The sequence below is a fragment of the Solanum tuberosum genome, unplaced genomic scaffold, assembly GCF_000226075.1.
Source record: "Solanum tuberosum cultivar DM 1-3 516 R44 unplaced genomic scaffold, SolTub_3.0 scf00804, whole genome shotgun sequence".
Lineage (NCBI taxonomy): Eukaryota > Viridiplantae > Streptophyta > Magnoliopsida > Solanales > Solanaceae > Solanum > Solanum tuberosum.
The window spans coordinates 86,833-98,062 of NW_006239718.1; the positions used below are offsets into that span (position 1 = coordinate 86,833).

At 36.0% G+C, this 11,230-nt stretch overlaps 2 protein-coding genes across 2 annotated transcripts; one reads left to right on the plus strand and one right to left on the minus strand.

Moving 5' to 3' along the window:
- The first annotated feature begins 660 nt into the window (after positions 1–660).
- Positions 661–2,175, plus strand: LOC102596548 (beta-D-glucosyl crocetin beta-1,6-glucosyltransferase-like). Its single transcript, XM_006367471.2, has one exon. The coding sequence runs from the start codon at positions 722–724 to the stop codon at positions 2,081–2,083; it is 1,362 nt and encodes a 453-aa protein (XP_006367533.1). The 5' UTR covers positions 661–721; the 3' UTR covers positions 2,084–2,175.
- A 7,504-nt stretch (positions 2,176–9,679) lies between these two features.
- Positions 9,680–11,224, minus strand: LOC102596891 (phenylalanine ammonia-lyase 1). Its single transcript, XM_006367472.2, has one exon. The coding sequence runs from the start codon at positions 11,210–11,212 to the stop codon at positions 9,905–9,907; it is 1,308 nt and encodes a 435-aa protein (XP_006367534.2). The 5' UTR covers positions 11,213–11,224; the 3' UTR covers positions 9,680–9,904.
- Between the last annotated feature and the right edge of the window lie 6 nt (positions 11,225–11,230).

Here is an 11,230-nt window from a genome sequence, read left to right on the forward strand (position 1 = left end):
AATTAATAGGGATAGTACGATAAAATACTATATCAATAATTATTTTTTAATAATATCTCAAGTCAAATAGTGACAAGTAAAACTGAACGAGAGTATAATTAAAGAGTTTGCCACCCTCGTACTTTCTAGGTAACTTGCCTTGTTAATCGTCTTCTAGATAGAGTTGAAGGTTTATTCATTTCCACTGCTTCCTCTTCTACAATTTTTATGATATATATTTTCACGTTAAAAAATATAATACTTTTTTATTAAACTTTTTATTTTTATTATTACGATGATTTATAATCACATGTATATGAATATAACTTATTTTAAATTTAATTTATAATTTTCATTTCTTACAAGAAAAATATTTTCTTGGTCAAACATCATCATAATCAGACGAAGAAATATATATGTTCGTTTTCATCACGCATGACGAAGAAATCAATGACCAATTGGCTTCATGCCTTATTCTACCTCTGAAAATCACTTTCACAAACCAATATTCTTTAATATATTTTCCATACATGGCATTAGTATAGCCGCCTCATGACGTATTCTTAAAGAAGATGATTCAAATTGACATCATTTTTTAAAATAAAAAACTTAGCTTTTCATTTTCCTTTCGTTTTTAGCCATCATATTATATTATATTAATATTATTACAACCCTTTTGTCTATTAAAACCAACTCATCAATATTACCAATTCCACAAATTACACAAACCTTCTCTGTTTCTATGGATACTACTACTAGTTTGAGAGTTTTGATGTTTCCATGGTTGGCTCATGGACATATCTCTCCTTACTTAACTGTCTCTAAAAAACTTGCTGATCGCGGATTTGATATCTTACTTTGTTCTACGCCGGTTAATCTCAATCTTATTAAGAAAAGGATTCCGAAAAAGTACTCTGTTTCGATTCAGCTTGTTGAACTCTGTCTACCGGAATTGCCTGATCTTCCTCCAGAATATCATACAACAAATGGACTTCCACCTCATCTCAACTCGACTCTCAAAAAGGCTGTCAAAATGTCCAAACCTGGATTTTCAAAAATCTTACGAGATTTGAAACCTGATTTGGTAATCCATGATGTATTGCAAGTATGGGCAAAGGAAATTGCAAATTCATATAATATTCCAGCAATTACACTTGTAACTTTTGGTGGAGCTGTTCTTTCTTACTTTATGCATCCAATGAGAAAGCCAGGGATTGAGTTCCCTTTCCCAGCTATTTATCTGACGAAAATCGAGCAAAAACGAATGCGAGAAATGATGGAACAAGTTGGTAAAGATAAGGATCCTGATGATGGTGATCCTTTCGCTGAAGATCCTACGCAAGTTATATTGTTGATGAGTACTTCATTGTCAATTGAGTCCAAATACATTGATTACCTGAATGAATTGACCCAAGCAAAATACGTTCCAGTTGGTCCTCCAATCCAAGAACCTATGAATGAGGATGATGGGGATATCGAACTTATTGATTGGCTAGGAAAGAAAGAAGAACATTCAACTGTATTTGTCTCCTTTGGAAGCGAGTATTTCTTGACCAAGGAAGACATGAAAGAGATAGCTTATGGATTGGAACATAGCAATGTTAATTTCATATGGGTTGTAAGGTTTCCGAAGGGGGAAGAAGTCAATCTTGAAGAAGCACTACCAACAGGTTTTCTTGAAAGAATTGAAAACAGGGGAAGGGTTGTTAATGGATGGGCACCACAACCAAGAATTTTAAGCCATCCAAGCACAGGAGGATTCGTAAGTCATTGTGGTTGGAATTCGGTAATGGAAAGCATAGATTTTGGTGTGCCAATAATAGCCATGCCTATGCACATTGATCAGCCAATAAATGCAAGATGGATGGTGGAAATTGGAGTAGCTGTAGAGATTGTTAGAGATGAAGAAGGGAAGGTTCACAGAGAAGAGGTGGCACAAGTAATCACAAGTGTGATTTGTGAGAAAACAGGGGGAAATTTAAGGGAGAAAGTTAAGGAAATAAGTGAAAAATTGAAGTCCATAAGAGAAGAAGAAATGGATGCAGCCGTTGAAGTGCTATTACAACAATGCAAAAACAGCAAGTTCATTGATTTTTCTAGCTAGTATAAAAAATTGGATTAGTAAATTACTCTCTTGTTCTTTCTTATTTGTCTTAATTTTCTTTTTCACAATCAAATGATATGAATTTTAATCAACATTTTAAGACATTTTTTTTTTATCATATTGTTAGGAGGAAGATTGCAAAAATTTGAAAATCAAAATGTTGAACTAACTAGATGCGAGTGATTCAACATAAATTATGTATAATCATGTTGTAAGGTGTGATATCCATACCAAATGATGAGAAATCAAATTTGGTTTCCAACGCATCGAACCATTGGTCAATCGGAGTATGGTACAAAAGGTTATGAGTGTTTTATGAAATTACCGTGCAAAAGTTGAAAATCCGTCCAAAAATAAAAATAGGGGTGACCCTGAAGAGTGAGAATGAGAGATAGGCAGGTCCTCGCCTTAGACTTCGCAGTGTGAGGCTAAGAGAAAGGCAAAACCTCGTTGTGGTCTTCACGGCATGAGACCCTGTGTAATGACTTGGTCGGTCATTTTTGGAAAGTTTCGTGAATTTACCATTTTTTCCCTCTCGATATCCACCTCGGGTAATTTACAATTTGAGTTTTGAAAATTGGTTTCGAACTTTGAGTTTAAAATTAAGAATTTGGTAAAATTTGAGTTTGAAAGGCTAATGTTGTTAAAAAAGAGGTTTTTGGTGTCTTTTGGAGTTTCGAGTGTCGAAATGGAATTTCGTCGATTCCATCAGTCTGGAAATGTGGATTTTGGTTTGTGAGAGTTGTTAGTAGCAGATTCGGAGTTCTTTTGAGGATTTGAGGTCCTAAGTTGTGAATTTGTGATAGTGTTCATTAACGATATCTTGGTGTACTCCAATTCCGAAGGGATCACGTTGACATCTGAGGATTGTACTCCAAAGGTTGAGGGAAGAGAAGTTTTATGCTAAGTTCTCAAAGTGCGAGTTTTAGCTTGATACCTTGGCATTTTTGGGACACGTGGTGTCCAAGGAGGGTATTCGGGTAGATCCAGCCAAAATTAGTGAGGGGTTGGACCAGACCTACGTCTGTACTGAGATCCGGAGTTTTGTGGAACTTGCAGGCTATTACAGACGATCCATGCAGAGCTTCTCCATTATTGCATCTCCTTTGACTAGATTGACTCGGTAGAGTGTGAGTTTCCACTAGTCTGATGAGTGTAAGGAGAGCTTCCAAAATTTCAAGACCTTATTGACTTCGACTCTTGTTTTGACTTTACCCGGGGAGGGTCTGGACTTTATTGTTTATTGTGATGCTTCTAGAGTCGGATTAAGTGGTGTGCTTATGTCACGACCCGAGCCTACACCCTGGACGTGACCGGTACTCGAGAACCATTGCTGGTCCCCAAACGAACCCTCATCCTAGCTGACTACAAGCGGAAGACTAACTCAAGCATACAAAGCTTAAAAACTAAATAAAATTCATTGAACTCAATTACAAATCTTTAACTCAAATGAATAACTCTGAATAAAATAATATATTCAACTCGCCATAAAATAAGCAACTTAAGTCTTTAAAACATTAAATTAACAAACTTCTGAAACTCTACTATCTATCTATGAAGCCTCCAATTGACAAAGATGGAAGTCGGGATAAGACCCACGACATCCTAACAACTGAAAGTAAATGGAATTCTCCGGAAGCAAGGAGGCTCACCATGGCTAACTCGAACTCTATGTGATATTAACGAAGCTTCTGTTGATGATCCTGAATACCTGTATCTGCATCATGAAACGATGCAGGCCAAATGACTTAGTACATGGAATGTATGAGCATGTAAGGGGAATTCGAAAGCATAACATAAGCTTGAACTTGATAAAAAGGAAACATACTTACCTATTCTAAAACTTACTCAACTCAAGGATACTCAAAGCTACTCAAACTCACTCAACTCAGAAGTACTCAAGGATAAGATACTCAACTCAGTAATAAGGTTCTCAACTTAGTGAAATGGGGCTCAACTCAACAATAAGTATTCAACTCAGTGAAATAAGGCTCAACTCAATTATCAGATACTTGACTCTGGGTACTCAACTTTGGATACTCAAACTCTAGATACTCAACTCAGTATACTCAACTGTGGATACTCAACTCAATATAAAGCAACAATATAGATGCAATATATATAGAAAGCTTTTAAAACAGTAGAAAGTAACTTAATGTATTGAAAAATACAATAGTAACTCAATTTGTATGCAATGATACATTATAACCTCTGTTTGTCTATGAAAATACAAAATAAACTCTATGTATATAAGAATACAAAATATCTCTATGGAAGTTTCTCTAACCGACAACCATCACTTTTGAGCTATGTGATGATACAACGTTTTGCCTCACGCTGCCAGGGTCGTCCTATACCTTGCCGAGGGTATTGAACCTGACTACTAAGTGGATCCACTAGTCTATGCTAAAAATCACTAAGGAATCATCTAAAAATTATGACCCTTTTCTACCCACGTTGGCTACATGATTTATGGGGGATGTGAGTTGTCTGAACTATCCCCCATATCAGTGCTCAATACTACTCCCAAAATATAACTAGCTCATATGTTTAAAAACATAACTCTTTTTGTGGTTTGAGATAATTACTCAAAAACTAGCCCAAAAGCTCTTTAGGAAATCAATGTTTCCTCTCTTGCTTAGATGTGAAAGCATTTACTCTTTACTGAAAAACTAGCTCAAAGGCTCTGTTGGAAATCGGTGTTTCCTTTCTTGTTTAATTGTGAAAACATTTATTCTTTGGGAATACATAGTCCCCATATACTCTTTTGAAGAAATGAACTTCACTCTTTACTCTTTACTCAACTCAAAACTCAAGTCTTAAAACAAGTTTAAAGCATTTGCAAAAGACTTTTTAAAATAGAGTTCATGTCGAATTATGGACGTCAACGACTCAATTCAAGGTTTTCAATAACCTAGAATTCAATACTTGGAACTCAAGAACTTCAATGATACTACTCATTTCAAGAACGCTCAACTCAGAGGGTTCATGCGGAATTATGAGCATGAACTACTCAACTCGAGGACTCAAAGATACTTCTCATCTCAAGATTGCTCGACTTATAGGGTTCATGTGGAGTTATGGGCATGAACTACTCGACTCAAGGACTTCATGGGTAACATATAATAGTCCCATGATTAGGAATATAATTCTACAAATAGGTTAGGAACTCAATACTCAAGACTTAGAACTTGAATGTAACTACTCCTCTCAAAGATACTCAACTTATAGAGTTCATGCGGAATTTATGAGCATGAACGACTCGACTATAGGGTCTACATAACAACATGGAACTCATGGATACAACTCTTCCCATTCTCATAATTACTTTCTCAGAACTTAGTTCAAATCGATAGTTGATCTCAAAGGATTCACAATTGAACTCAAAAGCTTTTTTGAACTCTACTCTTAACTCTCTCTTGAATGTGAATTATGAATTCAAGATTTATGATTCATGATATGAAGGATCTTGTGATGATAAAGTAGACTCATGAATACATTCTCCTCATCCTCATACTCACTTGCTCGAGTCTTGAAACAAGTTATTAGAAATTGTAGAAGACTCCTCAAAAAGACTAAAGGGAGTTTCTCAAAATGTTCGAAAGAACTCTCAAGACTCAACTCTTAGCTCTACCTTGAATTGGAATTATGAATTCAAGGTTATGATTGATGTTATTAATGATTTCTAGGTATTTAGAAGTAGCTTAGAGTAGTTAGAATCGAAAGGGAGTGAAGGTGCACTTTAAAAGAACTCAAACGGAGCAACCGACTACAAATTGGACGGGGCAGGTGACCCTGGTGCACTGAGTGGAGTGGGGCGCCAGCCCCTAAACTACAAAACATAATTTGGGGAGCAGTGGCTGGCGCGACGCGCCAAGCCCCAACCCAGAAAACCCGATGAATTTTTTTGCTCGTTTTCTCACCCTAACTCGCCTAGAATCTAACGGTTTCTTCCCCAATCACTTGGATTCGATTACATAACATAAGTACACTCTAATCTACTCATAACAGCCCTAAAAACACTCACTTTAATCTCAAGAAATCATCAAAAACCCCAACACAACAAGATTTAGGATGAACTTCAAGAACACTTCTCAAGAACTCATCAAGAACTCTAATCTTTCAACTTCAAGAATGAAATTTCGCTGAAAATAACATGATTGGTGTGTGGGTGAACAAACCCAACACTATGGAATCTTACATACCTCTTAAAGATTATACCCATGGCGAAAATCCGCAACAAAACGCAAGACTCTCGACGAACGCTTTGATCCTCTCCTCTTTTCTCTTCTTTTCTCTTCTTGAACTATCAACTAAAACCCTAGACATATATTAGGATTATAAAACTGAACCTAATAGGATTAGACCTTTAAAACCTTACTAAAAACGAAATAAATCTGATTTGGTAAGGAAAAGACAAAATTACCCCTTACTATTTTCGGGTAACTTTCCTTAACTGGACAACATGACTTCAAAAGAGCATATCTCACTCATCCGACCTCGAAACTTAGCAAACTCGGTGGCGTTGGAAATATAATTAAAAGACCTTTCATTTTCCATCTCATGGAACACCTACATCATCCTGTACTGAGAGTTATGGTTGTTTGAAGTTGACCCAAAACATAGAAGATCTTAGGAATGACTTCAATGAATTCTCTCTAGTTCTTCTTGGAACTCAAGGTGCTACATCTAGTGACCTTAACACTTAGGAAAAAAATTAAATTCCTTGGTAAAAACTTACTCACTACAAATAATGGTTCGAATCTTAGCTCAAAATTTTTTCCGAGTATTACCGCTTATGCAGAAAGGTAAGGTGATTGCATATTCCTCTAAACAATTGAAGACCCATGAGAGGAACTACCTTACTCATGATTTAGAGTTGACATACATGGTATTTTTGCTTAAGATATGGCGACAATATTCGTATGGAGTTCATTGTGAGGTCTTGACAAATCACCGGAGTCTTTAGTACATCTTCGGCCAAAGGGATCTGAACTTGAGGTAGCACAGATGGCTTGAGCTACTGACTACGATATCAGTATCTTGTATCATCCAAAAAAGGCCAACGTGGTGGCCGATGCTTTGAGTAGGAATACTTCTAGCATGGAAAGCCTTGTTGCTATTAGTGTGGAGGAGAGACCATTGGCTAGGGATGTTCAGAGGTTAGCCAGTAGTCTCGTCCGGCTGTACACGTGTTTGTCCAAGTAGTCAAACTGACTATTGTTCGTAGGTTACTCTCCATTGCAATTAAATCTGATTGGCCTCAACGTTAATAATGCATTTCTTCAAGGATGTCTCGATGAAGAGGTTTATATGGAGCAGTGTTTTCAAAAATGTTTTTGGGGTGAGTCTTAGGGTGAGTCTCGGGGCAGGGCGTATCAAAAACGCTTCGGGAAATAAATTAAAGACGTGGATCCATAAGGTGTAAGTTCTAAAATTTTAGGCGTAAGCCTTGAGCATAAAAACGTAAGTCCTGGGCGTAAAAACGTAGTCCCATGCATTTTGAATTTACTTTTTTGAACCTTTTTTGCTTTCAATCATATTTTTTATTATTGGTGTAATGATATTTATCAATACTTTTTTTTCTTCATTATTGATTATTAATACTTATCTCAAATAAAAATCATAATATAATTTCTATATATTATAGGTTATTTACAAAAAAATATTTGTAAAATAATTGAAACGTTTACTTTTGCTTATTTTATTAGTAATAACACTATAAAATTTATACATGAGACTACGCCCCGTGTCTCGGGGCTTATGCCTCACCCTGTACTATATAAAAATGCGTCCTCACGCCCCCGCCTTTGAAAACACTGATATGAAGCAACCTCAAGATTTGGATATAAGACTTGTCCAACCTATATTTGTCATCTTCATAAAGCTATTTACGGACTCAAACAAGCTCCTTGGGGGTGGTACAATGAACTCAAGAATCATTTCTCTTGATGGGATTCATAAAATTTGAGTCTGACGTCTCGCTATTTATTCGTCATCATTCTCATGCCACAGTGTACCTACTGGTATATGTGGATGGCATTATTGTTATTGGAAGCAATACTTCAGTGGTTAATCAAGTTATTTCTTTCCTTATAGCTAAATTTTCTGTAAAAGATCTTGAATGTTTCACCTACTTTCTAGGTGTTGAAGTCATTAGAAGCGCGGATGGTATTATTATGTCACAGAGTAACTATACAAGTGATATATTGCGTGAGGAGAATATGGCTGATTGCAAACCTGCTAAAACTCCAATGAGTACTACTGAAGTACTTAAGGTCAAGGATGGTGGTTTATTGACTGATGCAACTAGATACAAGAGTGTATTTTAAAGGTATATATGTGCCCACGTGGACATATTACTATTTAGAATTTTGCATTATTTTTTTTGTCCACGTGGGAAAATATATATGTTTAAAATACAGTATTAAATAGTCTAGGGAGGTAATAGGTCCTCATGAAAGTTTAGTATCGCAACAGCTAATCCGGCCAAAGTTGGGGTATTTTTCAGACCCTTATCTCTAAAATTTATATATAATTGTTATTTTCATTTCTTTCTTTGCAAAATATTTATTTTCATTTCTTTCTCACTTTAAAGTTTTTTATTCATTTTCTTTCATTAATTTGTTTCAGTTTATATAATGACATTAGAAATGTAGTGAATTTGCTTTTTGAAAATTTCAATTCAATTATTTAAAATTAGTATTTACATGTGAACATTAATTATTAATTGGCGTTTTTAATTCATAACATCTTATTATTATTTTGTGTGGTGATATTAAGAGTACAGTACTGTACTTTTCCTTATGTCTAAGTTCTTATAAGTCTTTTTAATTAATAAAACGTACTGATTTTTCTGTTATCAAACAGAAGCGACAACATAATAGTCGAGAATATAGACTAATTTTTCTATTGTAAATTAGTCTTGCGGAAAAAATTGGGTAACAAATCTTCTGGCAGAGTTGCAACTTAAACTTCAAAAAGTCCCAACTATCTGCAGTGATAATGTTGGTGCAACGTATTTATGTGTGAATCCTATTTTTCACAGTTGCATGAAACATATTGCGATGGATTTCCATTTTTTGCGCAAACAGGTTCAGCTCAAGCAAGTTTATGTTGTCCGTGTACAATTGTTAGATAGAAATAGTTAATTACTATTTTATTAGTCATTAGTTAGTGTTGATTTTGACCATTGGTTTACAGCTGCTCTTTTACTTTTGATATAGACCATTACAATTCCCTAGCGGTTTTTAGGCTTAGCATTATCTCCCCAGTTTGTGGAGTTATCTTAGGAAATTGTTTGACTATTGTGTATATTTATTTCAATTTCAGCAATAAGAATAATAAAATTCTACAACTTATCTTGTTTCTTTATTTTGAACAAAAAAATAAAAATTCGACTAAAAAATATTAAATCATAATATAAATTTGTGTAAGTTATCGTGAATGTTAAATGATAATCGTCTAATATTTTGTTATTAAGATTAAACAACATAATAGCAAAAAATTTATATTGTCCAAAAGGAAAATTTTCAAGTACATTTACACATACTTATAGAATCTAAATAATTACCTATAAAGACCATATGCATAAACTAGCCGGCTCAAAATCAAAATGTTTAATTGATTCATGATTAGTCAATATATCCTTTTAAGGATAGTCAATACATCCTTCCAGAATTGTTGCTACATTTTAATTTTTCCTTCATTTCAACATGTCTATATTACATACAGTCCAAAAGACAATAAAATTATATTATGATTCTAATAATTCACCAAAAGGTAAAAAAAGAATTTGAAAAATTAACACTTGACAAACATCTAGCAGATTGGAAGAGGAGCACCATTCCAGCTCTTGAGACACTCCAACAATGGATCAATGATCTGTCCATTGCACATTGCTGTGAACACCTTTTCAATCTCCTCGCCCGGCGATCGAACTTTTTCACCTGTCAACAGTTCTGTTCCAAGTTCTTGTCTCACCAACCTGTACAATGGATATGATCTGCATTCTGTGATCCTGTTAGGAATCGAAGGGTTGCCACTTTCAAGAAGAGCTCTTGCACTCTCAACTTCTTTAGGCAACACAGCATTTAATTCGTCCTCGAAAGCTCCAATCTTTTGGAAGATTGAGCTGTTGATATTCTTCTCACTTTCACCATTCTTCATTGCATGATCAACAAGGACCTGTCTCAGCTTCTGCATCAAAGGATAGGTGGAGCTGCAGGGGTCATCAGCATAGGTAAACAAGTATTCCCTGTCTACGACTCGAAGCAATTCCTTCTCGCAGAATCTTGCTGGATGAAGTTCACCAATAGCACCTATTGTCAAAGTTCTCTTAGCTACTTGGCTAACTGTGTTCTTGACAACACTCTTCAAGTTCTCCTCCAAATGCCTCAAATCGATAGCCTGGCAAAGCGCCACGAGATAGGTTGATGACATTAGCTTTAAGATGTCGACAGCCTCAGCTGTTTTCCTTGCTGAGATTAAGCCTAAGGAGTTCACATCTTGGTTGTGTTGCTCGGCACTCTGAACATGGTTAGTCACTGGATTTGCCAAGAATTGAAGTTCCGAGCAGTAAGAAGCCATCGCGATTTCAGCTCCCTTGAAACCATAGTCCAAGCTTGGATTCCTTCCTGCTGTGAGATTAGATGGCAACCCATTGTTGTAATAGTCGTTGACAAGCTCCGAGAATTGGGCAAACATCAATTTCCCAATTGATGCAAGGGCCAATCTTGTATTATCCATGGAGACACCAATAGGGGTACCTTGGAAGTTGCCACCATGTATGGCCTTGTTTCTTGAAACATCGATCAATGGATTGTCGTTGACTGAGTTGATCTCCCTCTCGATCATCTTTGTTGCAGCACGAATGACTTCAATCTGAGGGCCAAGCCATTGTGGAGATGTTCGGAGAGCATAGCGATCTTGCTTTGGTTTTTGAAGAGGATCCATTTCATGGAGCTTCTGAGCTGCCTTGACATAAGAGCTGCCATCCAAAATGTGTTCCATAATAGCAGCAGCCTCAATCTGACCAGGGTGATGCTTCAACTTGTGTGTCAAATAGTCAGTGAATTCGGGCTTTCCGTTCATCACTTCAGCGAAAATCGCTGATAAAACTTCAGACATAACAGCAAGAATGTTGGA

Bases quoted from the DNA above. Each gene is read 5' to 3' on its own strand.
- LOC102596891 (XM_006367472.2), bottom strand. From the start codon at position 11,212: ATGTCTGAAGTTTTATCAGCGATTTTCGCTGAAGTGATGAACGGAAAG.
- LOC102596548 (XM_006367471.2), top strand. From the start codon at position 722: ATGGATACTACTACTAGTTTGAGAGTTTTGATGTTTCCATGGTTGGCT.